At 37.7% G+C, this 13,460-nt stretch overlaps 2 protein-coding genes across 5 annotated transcripts in view; one reads left to right on the forward strand and one right to left on the reverse strand.

Annotated features, from left to right (window-relative positions):
* The first annotated feature begins 510 nt into the window (after positions 1-510).
* On the forward strand, positions 511-3,215 carry myl13 (myosin, light chain 13). Its single transcript, XM_040142921.1, has 5 exons — positions 511-633; positions 2,044-2,071; positions 2,482-2,631; positions 2,833-3,006; positions 3,109-3,215. The coding sequence occupies exons 1-5, from the start codon at positions 526-528 to the stop codon at positions 3,213-3,215; spliced, it is 567 nt and encodes a 188-aa protein (XP_039998855.1). The 5' UTR covers positions 511-525.
* A 6,416-nt stretch (positions 3,216-9,631) lies between these two features.
* LOC120798558 (corticotropin-releasing factor receptor 2) overlaps positions 9,632-13,460 on the reverse strand; it is a 31,401-nt gene continuing 27,572 nt past the window's right edge. Inside the window, exons 10-12 of one of the 4 annotated variants that reach the window (XM_040142914.1) lie at positions 13,066-13,201; positions 12,459-12,500; positions 9,632-10,928 (exon numbers count right to left, since the gene is read on the reverse strand). In XM_040142914.1, coding sequence (XP_039998848.1) covers positions 10,788-10,928; positions 12,459-12,500; positions 13,066-13,201 — 319 coding nt within the window. In that variant the 3' untranslated portion in view covers positions 9,632-10,787. The other 3 variants (XM_040142917.1, XM_040142915.1, XM_040142918.1) reach the window with 3 other exon arrangements.

Raw genomic sequence — 13,460 nt, forward strand, 5'->3', positions numbered from 1 at the left:
TTGCAGTTAATCATACAACATTGTGGCATTGTAATTCAAACAACTTCACCCCCCTCTTGTTCAACAATCATCATTTTCTTCATCCCCTCCTCCCAAATTACCACCACACTTCACTGAACAAGGTCAACGGTCTAAGATAAGGGTGGCTACAAAGGGTCTCACTTGTGCTGATGGAAATAGCCCAATTAACAGAGGGTTCCAGGCCCCGGATTTCAGTTAATATAGTTTTCCATCATCCATATCCTGATGATGTACACACACACACACACACACACACACACACACACACAACAACCTTTGTCTTAAATAGAAGCACAAAGGCATATCCTTTTATAGTCCTCCCCCTATTGTTGGCAGTGTGGTTGGGAATGGAGGGGTGGGGGGTGAAGATGACACCTGTGGATAGTGGATAAAGGGACCTAGCCTCTAATGGGCCGCCTCCAGCCGCAGTGTGCTACATCCCTCTAGATCTAGATCCCTCTGCAGTGTCAGTCCTCCCCATTTGTCTCCTGAGAGCTTCTTGCAATGGCCCCTAAGAAGAAGGAAGAGCCTAAACCCGCAGCACCAGCGGCCCCAAAACCCCCAGAGCCAGAGCGCCCCAAGACCCCGGTGTTTGACCCTGCATCAGTGACGGTAAAACAACATGAACAGCAATATTAAGCAATGCCGGAAGACTGTAAATTGACTTGAGATGAAGATAGATTTGAATGTGTTAGTCCTTTACTGATGATTACTCACACTGGAAATTACACTTAACATCTATAGATTTGTTTATTAAAATAGGGAAAATAGTCACGTTTGTATTTCTCTCACAATTAGTTTATAGCTAATAAGGGTGATTTCATAGAAACTGTTCAATGGTTACTAGCCAAGTTGGTGTTTAAAGAGCATCAGAGACCCCATGTGACCTAAACTTGGCAGTGCAAGCAAAACAGACTGCTATGACTTCTTGGTGGAGTTCAGAGGAAAACTAGCTGATACCACATATTATGGAAAGATCTTCTGCTGACTTGGCCCCTTCTCAATGGATACATTTTTCCCTGGTTGAATGAGCCGCGATGTTACAATGGAGCGCCGTTAAAGCCACAAAATATGATCTTCATTATGTCTGTGAATAGCAGAGCACCCGCACCATTCCTGCGAGGGAGAAAAGGGTGGAAAAACCAAGAGGAAGAAAAATCTAGATAATTACATCCACCACCATCCCTCTTTAAACATGCTTAGATAAGTTTTTAGATAACATTTTTACACAGCCTCATGGAAGGGGATGGGGTTTGTAGATATCCAGACATCAAGTGAGGGCAGCATCTGATGAGAGTCCAAAAAATACATGTATAAATAGTCAACATTTGTCATGGGTATTCAGAACTAGGCTTTATTTTTAGACTTAGAATGACACATTAAACGGGAGTGCAATGCAGATTGTAAACGTGAACTGTCTTACAGTTTAGCTTGGCTTCTCATCTCTTTACACTTGAGAACACCAACATACTATGTTGTACTGAACTGAACATAAATTAAAAAAAAAAAAACTAACAAGATAGGAGCACATGTTTTAACTCAACGCATTTCAGTAATTCTAAATCTAAATTGTGTGGGACTGTGAAATGAATCAGCTTCATTAATTTTTTTTAAAAGTTCAGCACATGTACACGCAAATATCCAGCCCAATCAGTAGGCTGTGAATTACTGACCTTGCTGGTGTTTATAGTACCAATGATTCTTGGCCAAATATTGCATCCAAAAATAAACTCAAATGAATCTAACAGTAGCTGACAGTATACATACTGTAAGAAGGGGGTGTTAGACCCAAGGTCACCGATAAACAATGTACTATGATCAGAACAGATGCATACTGTAACTTGATCTGCTGGAATGGCATGATGAGGGTGGAGGCATGGTTAGGGGTCATGCTTAACAGTTTATCTGGTTTTTCAAATGAATTTCCTCTTCCGTCAATCCCGTTCACGTGCACTGTGAGCTGCACTAATTCCTGAATGAGCAGCAGCATCTAATGGCCCTGTTTGCTTTGTGTCTTTTCAGCTGGGATTCACCCCTGAGCAAATTGAGGGTAAGGTCGAGTTCATTGTTACAGTTGTCATTTGTGTTGCATGGACTGTCTGCTATTTATGGAGGGAATGAATGTTTTTTTGTGATCGTGCTCTCCATTAGTGTGTGAGAGATGTTCAACAACAGCTGAGGATACAGCGGTTCAGCGATGTGCTATTATTTTAAAGTAAACACATCATTCGAAGTTTGAAAGGAGGCGTATGTCAGTCAAGGTAGAGTCATACACCTTAGGGTTTGACTCTTTGTCTTCAACAGAGGACCCTTTTATCCGAGGCATGCCATTATACATCATTGCTCTGCTACACAGGCAGTATCTTCAAGGCGTCTCGTCAAAGATTCTTCACTCTTAGATCACAATGAACTGAAAGGAATTCAAAAAGAATAACCTTTTTTTTTCATTTTTCTTCACAGATTTCAAAGATGCTTTCCAGCTGTTTGACAGGACTCCAAACAATGAGATGAAAATCACTTACGCCCAGTGTGGTGACCTGGTTAGGGCTTTGGGCCAGAATCCTACCAATGCAGAGATCTTGTATGTCCTTGGAAAGCCCAAGCCTGAAGGTTGGTAGTATGCAAATCAGTATACTGTATGTGCATAGACAGACTGGCGTCAATAGTCTTTGCTGAATCTGGTTCAAAGGCAGCGTCTGTTGAATACAGAGGAAGGTTCAAATACGGTTCAACACTGGTCCATGGCTAAAAACCATTCGGTTTTGTTTTTTTTTCCTTTGGTAAAATCACCACTTTCGTTATTTTCCACAGAAATGCAGATCAAGATGCTCGACTTTGACCAGTTTCTTCCCATACACCAACACCTTTGCAAGGCCAAAGACCGTGGAACATTTGAGGACTTTGTGGAGGGTTTGAGGGTGTTTGACAAGGAGGGGAACGGCACAGTCATGGGAGCTGAGCTCAGGCATGTTCTGGCAACACTGGGTGAGTCGAGCAGTCGTACGGCAAAGAGATTTAACTAAGCTTCCATTATAAGAATACACACTGACCCCACAGTTCTCCTGCTTTCTTCCTTATGGACCACAGGTGAGAAGATGAGGGAGGACGAGGTGGAGCAGCTAATGCAAAACCAAGAGGATGCTAATGGATGCATAAATTATGAAGCCTTTGTAAAATACATTATGGCATCTTAAAGAGGGTACATGTGTATTTATTGTTAATCTGGTGCAACATCACTCTGCATTATGAAATCAGTATGAGTGAGTAATCCGTTTGTGTCTCCTTCACTAGAAAACCAAGACCCTGATTTCTTCACTGCAGAAGACCTTTATGTTTCTGTAAATCCAATCTTGTATATTTCTCATTTCCATGCCTCTCAAATGGATCTATAACTCATCAATACTTCACCTTGTTTGTCTAAGACCGCTTGTGTTAATGCTTTGAATGCATTGAACATTGCCCCTGTTCGTATTGTAGATCATGGTAAATAAATAAATACATTTTGATGGTGCTCCCTTTTTCAAAACAACGCTCCTTAGCTGTGGTTTATTGTCTGTATGCTCTGCAGGTGTTTGCAGTGTTTGGAAAAAAGTTTTGCTGCAGAGAGAGTTATACACTTTATGTCATTAGAGAAAATAGTAATTGAAGTAAATTAAGAGTCAAATTAAAAGAGGGAAGATTTTCTCCGTTTTCTCTTGCTTTGATTCCTGCTTTCATCAGGATGGAAATTATTAACAGATTGAAAATTGTTTGTCCCTTTAGAGATTAAAAAATAACTATACAAGAACATGTGTTTCAAACCAGCACTGACACACACCACAACAAATTACATTATATCTCTGAAACAAAAATAAAAATCTTTTTCTGGTTTATTAAGTTTAATGACCCTAAAAACGCATTACCTACAATACACAGATATTTATTTTGTCAGTTTAATTTTAATTTCCATTATCTATTGAAGTGGTTGAAAATTTTGGCCACCATATCTTCTTGAAATGAGAACACTGAAGTTCAAAGGGAAACAAAAAGTTCAAGAATTATAAAACAATACAAATACGATGAAATTTCGTTTCTCTTAGGATCATGGCATGAAAAAACAGATAACATTTGATGGCTGTGAGTTAATCAAAAACCAAATCAGGTGTAAAAGAGAAAAAAAAAAAAAAAAAAAAAAAAATATATATATATATATATATATATATATATAATATGGATCCAATAATGGGTGTCATCATTTGAAGGAAATGTGAAGAAAAGTAGTATGTCTTCTCTTTGGCCAGCAGATGGCGAAGTTGCTCAACAAAATACAACATCAGGCCATTCCTTTGCTGAATAAATGAAGGGTCCTGAAAGTTTGGTTAAGGTTTTTGACTCCTTCAGTACAGATTCAAAGCGCCAGTGCTGTTTTCACATACAAATGAGAGCATAATAAACAAATCAGGGCAAAATGACACGACAGCCCATCCATGCCAGAGTACTGAGAGTCACTCATTTTCAAATTCCCATTCAAATTCCCATTTGCACCGTTGCATACACATAGCTGATGAATGTAGATCTTTCAACACTTAGAAAAAAGACTAGTAATCAGCCTAATTAACATAAGTGCTAGAAGCTTCTTCCTTCAGAAATGCAAAGCACACATGCATTTACTTCTGGCTGTTGAATAAGCCCTCTCTTTTTCTCTCTGTTCCGTTTACTAACTCACACTTCCAGTTACCGTGAAACAACACAACCCCCTCAGAGAACTGAATATGACGGCTATGATATATATGATTGTTACACTGCTGGTTTGTGTTTGCTTATTGCTTAGCTGTGTTTTGCCAACTGCCGTGTTGCTAACAGTGGGCTGACTAGCCCCATGAAATACCAGTAGGTTCACGTTGGCCGAGCCGACTGAGGCTAAAGATAGCGAGCCCCTTAAGTTTTCCACATTTATTTCCGATCATCAATCTGATGTGCATCATTTTATACATATATCCCCAAAATATATACACGTTTCGCCTCTTCGAAAATGGGTTTGAACATTGTTTGGCTGCACAACATGAGTTGGTAATGACTCACCCATCGGCTTGTCAGGGGATAAACAAATTTGGAAACAAATTCATACATGCTATTTTAATTTTAATATTAATATGTCAGGTCATCTCTGCTGGCCTTCAACACACATCGAACATCTCTGCCAGTCAGGTCTCAACTTCCAGCCTGAGCGTCAGGCTATATATTTAGCCATTATTTGTGCACAGCCAATTTTCCACTGGACCTCCAGCACAGCACCAGTTTATGGTTGCTGGGATATTCTGACTCAACTTCTGAGCTTCAGTAATTCAGTCAACCAGCTGTATCATAATGAAATCATTTCCTTGATGTGATTCCAGGTAAAGAGCAATGCTGTCCTTGTCAAAATGCATTTTAATCTTATTCAACCCCAGTTCCCAATGGCTCTTCCTTAGGACAAATATATTGCTGAAATCAAACATTCTCCTTTTACATTCTTTGTCTTGGCTTGATTGCTTTGATTCATCAGACAGATACTGTATTTCTCATTCCATTTACATTTTTATTGGCCAAAGGATTGAGCTAAAGCATATAAATCTATTGGCACCTCTGATTTTCAGCTTACATAAAATAAGCCCAAATGCATACCACCATACCGCCACCAAGAGCATCAGTTTAACATTGTTTCCCAGTAGTGAATGATTTGTTGGCAACAGGTGCTTCATGGAACAGTCACGTTACTTTACTCTAACCAATGGAAAAAATATTTTACATGTTGAACATTGTAATGGAAATTAATTAGGATTTAATTTAATATACTCAACCTAGACATTTTGCATCTGCTGTTACTATTATAAACATAAAGGTTGTGGTGCTTCACTTGAACTGTACAACAGTTAAAGGTGGAACTATTTAGTATTGCACTTCCTTTAAGTTGGGTCACTAAAGACACCTTAAAAAAAGAAGAGACCCCACAGTGTGGGACCCCGCAGTTCCCATCATGCAACCAGTAGTATTTTCATCAGACCCCCCCCCCCAAAAAAAATGTCAAACTCCATGGCCCCATTTTGTAACACAGGCAGGGTCCTGTCCTCCGTATTTTTCTGGGAATTTTGAGTACTAGCAACTTTAGGGGAAATTACATTACATTCTAAACAATATAGGCTCCTTAATCTTGACTGCTCCTACGCCAACAAACTAAATCAATAATTAAAGGATATTCACTTTTACCACCCTGAATGGTATTCTTTGATGTGTGTAAAAGGCTTTGAAACAACATTTAGAGTTTGATGTTGGGAAATAACACCTTCAAAAATGTAATTGAAGATTTCAAATAATTAAAACATTTTTTTTATCCTTTCCATTTCATGTCTGGCCAAAATTTTCAAGGTTGAGGATAGAAGCAATTGCAGGGACTTGGACCGAAGAGCTTAGTATTTCTAAAATTCCTGGCTAGAGCCTGAACACAGACTGTTTTAAATTACTCTCCAACACTTGACTGGTCAGACTTGACAAGCCTCCCCAGGAGCCACTGAAAACATTATACAGCTGTTTTCACAGGCTGAGTAGTAATCCCAATGACAAATAAACTGACTTTGTGTGTAAAAAAATAGGGTGCTCTTTAAAGGATGCCACTCAGGATTTATATTTTGGAGGAGACCATTCTTTCTAAAAGTAATAATTCCTCAAGTGATCAATCACCCTTGACATATCTTTGTTTTTTGTTTTGAAGTTAATACATAGTGTTATGGGAGTCACCTCATCATAAGATTATAAATGACAAAGCATTGTTAAGGCTGTAGTTGTAGCCTCAGGTTGTCATGCCAGTCATTTACTGGCATGACAACCATGACTGGTGAAATAGAGTTCAATATAGACACAAGGGAGCTCAGGGCAATCAATCCACAATGAAGTGCAGATGTGCTGCTCGCTCTGGCATTGGCACACTGCATAATATCTCATCTACTGTCTGCCTTTCATGCTGTTGTCAACAATCAAAAGCATTAATCGTCACAACAAGCCTTTATTAGGCTGCATCAGAGTCCTGACTAATTGTTTGGGGATGCATAACTCAAGTCCTGAGGGTTCTAGGCACAGGCAGTAGTTTCTGCTCCACTTCACTCCAGCACATCCTGACATGTATGAAACTATATCTCGATTCATATTAGATAAATGAGCAGGCACTCTCTCAGGGCATCTTCAATTCCATCACTAAAAACTATATTTAAAAGACAATTACATGCCACAGTGCCAGTGAAGCTGCAGTAGTCTACTATATCATAAGAATAATTACTTGATTGAGTCATTACAAGATTTTATTTCATACACTGCTTGGAGATAGGAGAGATAAATAGCAAATGAGTCAACTAAACAGATCCTATTAGTGCAGTCTGTGGTTAATGTCAAATTGCCCAGTGTAACTGAACAGACAAAATGCATCCTATCCTCTTGCAAGCACTGATAACTGTTGTTTACAAGCTCCCTCGAATATGTGAGAAGTTTGTTCTCATGAAAAGCCAGAGAACAGAAATAAGTAATGAGTATGATTTTTAATTTAAATATTTTTCATTTCGCATGTGCATGTACAAATGTATATCAGTAACACAATGATATATCATTTACAGAGACATTAGCTTCCTTTTCACAAAAAAAAAAGAAAAAGAAAATGCATTTCCTTTTGTTTGTAAGGCAACATGGCTGGTTCAACAAAGAGTTTTCCATAAAGTCAGTTGGTCAAATGTTCAGTTATAGGTTACCAAATCTGACACACACTGCATTGAATACATTTAATCATGTACAAGAAATGGTGTACAAAATAACGCCAACAATATTTGGTCCACGAAGTACAGTGGGAACAATAGAAATATGTAGACAATAGAAATTCTGCATGTTGGTAAACATAGTTTGTCTCTTTGGTGAGTTTGAATAAATTATTTATTTACTTATTTATGTATGAAAATATTTCACAACGATTCTGTAATGGACTTTCTGTGTTTCATATGAGGCGACGACAGCGTGTGCAGTGTGTTACAGCTGCACAAGCTCTGATGCAGGAAACAGAGATGAAAATATTTAAAATCACTTTGGATGATCGACATTTGACATAACAGATAATATCAGTCCACTTTAGCAGCACATCAACAAAAAACATGTCTGAAGTAATGTAACAAAAGTTTACAAAATACAAATTCGAAATTTACATTTTAAAACAAAGACTGCTGAATTATTTTATACTCTGTACAACACCCTCAAATACATTTCATCACAGATCTCACAGAAGTTTAGAATATTTTACTTTTTTTTTACTCCAACGCATGACTGCAGATCCAGTGGATTTTATTCCTGTATCAAATCCTTGTAAAAAATATAAAGAGATAAATAACACACAAATAAATAAATACAAACCAAAGTAAATATATAATAAAACAAGATTATTATTTTTTTAAAATGTCCAATATTTTGGGGAAATATGCTTGTTCACTCTCTTACCAAGAGTTAGATGAGAAGATCAATACCACTGTCATGGCTCTACACTAAACATGAATCTACAAATAGGGGCCGCTTAGCTTAGCATAAAGACTGTGATTTCCCGGAGTCTTATTGCCGCCACAAGGTTGCTAGGCAACCTTCAAAGACTCCTTCGGACACGGCCGGGCTAGCTGTTTCCCAGTTTCCAGTCTTTATGCTAGCTAAGCTAACCAGCTGCCGGCTTCAACTTCATAATTAAAAAAAAGACATGACAGTTGAATAGATCGTCTCATCTAATTCTTTGCAACAAATTGAATGAGCATATATCCCAAAATTTCAAACTATTCTTAATTGTTCCACCTGACAGACCAAAATAGTCTTTCTGATGAATATAGGGACACACAGAGGAACATCTGCATGAAAGCAGACCTTTTTTGATGTTCAAATCCTATTCAAAACTAAGGCTTCCTCTCCCCTCTTTATCCTTTTGTAGAAAACAAAGGCAGTTTTGTTAGTCATTGCACATAGATAGCGGTTCCAAGTATTACTGTGTGAGCAGCCTGAGTAAGAGTTGTTGTTGTTGCCCGGCAGTATGTTGATCTGACCAGGGACAGCGATTGGTGCTCACTACATCAAGCTTCTCTTCTCTTGAACCAGCAGCTTAGTTCTGACACTGAGAGAGAAAGCCTCATGGATTTTAAAAGGCCAAAAGAATTTAATCTGCTTCCACTGTGCTTGCATGATAAAGCCATGCATGGCACTTAACACACATATAACTTATAATACATAAATGACTTCAAATCACTTTCATACACACACACACACACACGTATATATATATATAAATGCATATATATGTATATATACACGCACATATACATATATATACACATATATATATCTGTGTGTGTATATATATATATGTGCGTATATATATATATATATATATATATATATATATATGTGTGTGTGTATATACATATATACACACACATATACACACACACACATATATATATACACACACACATATACATATTCATAATATATATGTATATATATGTGTGTGTGTATATATATATATATATATATATATATATATATATATATATATATACATATATACATAAAAACCTTTATCTTTACTAGTTGGGGAGAGAGCTTTAATTGAGGACTGCTCATCCATCAGCCTCAGGAAATTCAAACACATAACACAAAAAATTGCTCTTTATGTTTGCACCCTCCTCTGAAGGGAAAAAAGCTAAATCCAACAAGGGGGAAAAAACAATGGTGGAAACAAATAGCTGGAACACAGCATTAGAGAGGAAGCTTATCTTGTGAATAACTATTTTAAAACAGTACAGTACGAGACTAAAACTTCAACATTGTATAAAAGAACACAGACTTAAAGGAGGAGACTCCTCTGAGGAAACATTATAAAGACTCCATGAGAATGGCATAGTTGTAATAAATCACATTGAGCAAAACGTTCAGTATACCTGTTAGGAAAGTGTTCTGGTGAATACAAATTATTCACTTCACACTTAAATTATTTTGAGTCCCTTTTCAGTGCAGAGAGCAGTGGCACTTTTAAATCGTATGCCTTTTGTTCTGTACAGTTTTTTTTATATTTAATTCAGGTGAACCATCTTCTTCCCCAAAGCTTCTTTCCAAGCTGTCAAAAGCAGGCTGTTGATGCCAGGGAGCAGTTAACTCAAAAAGCATTTTTTTAATTTTTATGTTTAACATACAGCATAATACAAATGGCTGTTTTGGCAACATTATGAATGCATCTTAGTCAATGCAAGTATTCCTCGTTGCACTCACACAAACTAACAACGGAGCCACATTCCCACAAGTGTATGAAGTATCCTGCTGCGAATCTCGTAGGATTATCTTGCTCCACTTATAACCACAGAGCAGTAAGATGACAACAACAAGAAGACTGTAAGATCAGACGATAAGACTTGTTGTGATGTGACAGTTTGATGATGATGTCTGTTTTATGTCTTTTAAATACGCCCTCAAACCCTCATACCTCATGTACAGTATGTTACGGGGTATAAATCCACCATCTTATGTGTCCATTCTACTTCATGTGCAGTTAAAGTGTAATTTTAGGTGCTGTTTGTTTTTCTCACCAGTCAACAGAAGTCACATCTGACACACTGTGGCCTTGTCAGAGGAATCAGTTTGTTCTGTAAATCACTTCATTATTCGGACCGGGGAAAAAAAAAAAAAACGAGTAAGTCTGTTCCCTCAGATGCTTTAGTGGAGATTACAGCATGTGCTTGTCCCCCTGGTCACACAGCTGTGGTCTGTTTGATGCTGTGGAAGCTGATCCTGGTTGGAGATGTGGGGATGGACATGGCTCGTGCCACTCTCACTCGAAGGGCGTGGTTGTCCTGCCAGCGATGCCACCGTTTCCTTACTGCAGAACGTACCTTAAATGTTGAGGATAAAGAGTGGTATTATTAGACTTATTGTAACTACTTAATGTGCGCAGAGAAGAGGAAATGCTACAACTTCATACCTTTACCTTGGTTTTTTGTTGAGGTAATAGTTTGACATTCCATTGAGTACGAAGCTAACGGCCAGGATACAGTTAGCTTAGCCCAGCATAATGACTGGAAGCCCTTTTAAAGATCACTAATTAACACCTTACTTGTTTGGTTTTTGTGGGCCTACGGATTAAACAAACAAATATAATGTGTTAATTGCGTGAGGCGCTGGTAGGCAGATTTTTTAATTCTTTTTTTTTTTTTTTGGAGAGAGTCAGACCAGCTATTCTGTCTCTGGCTTTCATTCCAAAAGCTAAATGGGAAAACAGTTAGCTTAGCATAAAGACAGAAAACCGAGGGGAAAAAGCTATAGATATAAGATAAGCCGGATATAAGATACAAAATGTTAATTAGTGAGATTCAAAGGTTTTGGTAGGCAGATTTTTGTTTTTATCTTTGAACAGACCCAGACTAGCTGTTTCCCCTTGTTTTCAGTCTTTATGCTAAGCTAAGTGTCTCCTGGCAGTAGCTTCATACTTAAGAGACATATATGAGAGGTGTGTCAATTTTCTTGTTTAAGGAAATAAAAAGATCCACTCATCTAACTTTTGGCAAGAAAGTGAACAAGCTCATTTCAAGCTCCTTCTTTAATGTTGAATCCTACAAACAGTCCAGAAACAATGTAAGAGCAAAGTGTACCATATGTGGAATTTCTTAAAGAATTTACATTTTTGGGTTTATTGAAATAACCTTTTGTTATCACTGTAAATGTTTTACAGGCCAAATGTGGAAACATTTTGAACCATGCCCAACAAAGCATTTCCCCACCTTTTTATTACCTTTCAAATCAGGTACCAGGCGAGAGGAAGAAGAATTACTACAAACAAGAAAACTCCCCGCATCTGTGTAAGCACATGACCTTAACACATAACCTTAACACCACGCAATCTTTTCTTCCAGTCGCAATCTTGAACTTGCATTAAATAATTTTACAAGAGGGGGGTGACTTAAATTCCTCACAATTAATCATCAAATTAACCGTCTCTCCACCCCAGCATTTCAATTATTCGGGGGCTGGGAGAGAGCTACAAGAGGGTCCTTTATTTTTCACAATTACTGACAAATGTGTAATATTTAAATGGCATTGATGACTTTCAAACAGCTGGATATCAAGCCATGGGCTTTTATTTCAATTAGATGAAAATGACGGAGCTCAATTAAGGGGTTTTATCATCATATTGGTACAATTTCACTGATGGAACAGAAACTCTTTTAGCAGTTTTTTTCTCTCTTTTGAAAGCTACCTGATCATACCTCTGTTTGAACTTTAAAAGTGTCACCTATGAGGTAAGTCCAATAAATATTACCAAACTAATCAAGGAAATACATTTGGGATTTTATATCAAGAAAGACATTTCAAAATTAAATGAAATTCATAAATACTGAGTCTTTTGCAAAACTCCAGTGACTCACCTCTCCATTAAGAAAGCAGTAAAATACTGACACAAAGAACCCCTGCAGAATAAGACATATTACAATTAGAAGTAGGAAGTGTGAAAGTATTGTGTAAAGGCACCTTAATTAAACATAAGAGCATTCAGATGCTGCAGTCATGAAATAAAAGGGCAAAGTATGTGTTAAATTTTATGAGAAATGTTTTCATGCCAAAAATTATTCTTTAATATGAAGAAACTCTGCTTGAAATCCCTTTTTCCTTTTTCCTCCCGCTCAGTCTTACATTTAAACACAGTACATAGAGAGATTCAAAAAATAAATAAATATAAAAATAAAAAAAATAGACCACAGAGCAGAGCTCGTGCCCATGTGCCCCTGTTAATCCTGACAGCTGAGAGCACTGAACATGAGGCAGAAGGGCCATATTGTGTGTAAGCCCAGCCAGAATGCTACTTCAAATCATCTTCCCACAAGCAGGCTCATAACCTGAAAAGACATCCTAAAAGAAGTGATACAACTCGATGATAAAACACATTATGAAATCACATTCACACGCTCGCTTTATGGTCAGTGTGTGCCGGTTCTCTAGGCCAGCGTCACATTGTATCATTATCCTTATTCTCACCTGGAAAGACTGTAAAAAGGAGTTGAAATAGATGAAAACAATTTGTGAGATGTCATCCTCCCCCGGATTCACAAAGAAGAGCATGTAGGTGATGCCCAGCAGAGGTAGCAAGACCAGTGTTGCTTTCACGGCTTTTCTGTGAAGACAAGGATGGAACCTCATTTATAACAACGCTACAACAAGAACTTGGATTTCATCTGAGTTGGTTTTTAGAAAATACGTCATCCTGCGTCAGTGGCAGAGTGGGAAAAACACACCTACTACCACTTTGCTTCTCACAGTATCAAAACATTATTATGAAGTCTACTTTGCAAGATGGGTACCACTTTCTATCAAGGCACTCTTTATAAAGGGTTTATGAGATGCACTCTAACTGACAAACTTTATAAATAGTT

Source organism: Xiphias gladius, chromosome 14 (genome assembly GCF_016859285.1).
Source record: "Xiphias gladius isolate SHS-SW01 ecotype Sanya breed wild chromosome 14, ASM1685928v1, whole genome shotgun sequence".
NCBI lineage: Eukaryota > Metazoa > Chordata > Actinopteri > Istiophoriformes > Xiphiidae > Xiphias > Xiphias gladius.

Excerpts from the sequence above, each read along its gene's own strand:
- myl13 (XM_040142921.1), top strand. The coding sequence starts at position 526 with ATGGCCCCTAAGAAGAAGGAAGAGCCTAAACCCGCAGCACCAGCGGCC. Across the intron at positions 2,072-2,481 it reads CACCCCTGAGCAAATTGAGG|ATTTCAAAGATGCTTTCCAG; the intron begins GTAAGGTCGAGT and ends TTTTCTTCACAG. Across the intron at positions 3,007-3,108 it reads GCATGTTCTGGCAACACTGG|GTGAGAAGATGAGGGAGGAC; the intron begins GTGAGTCGAGCA and ends TATGGACCACAG.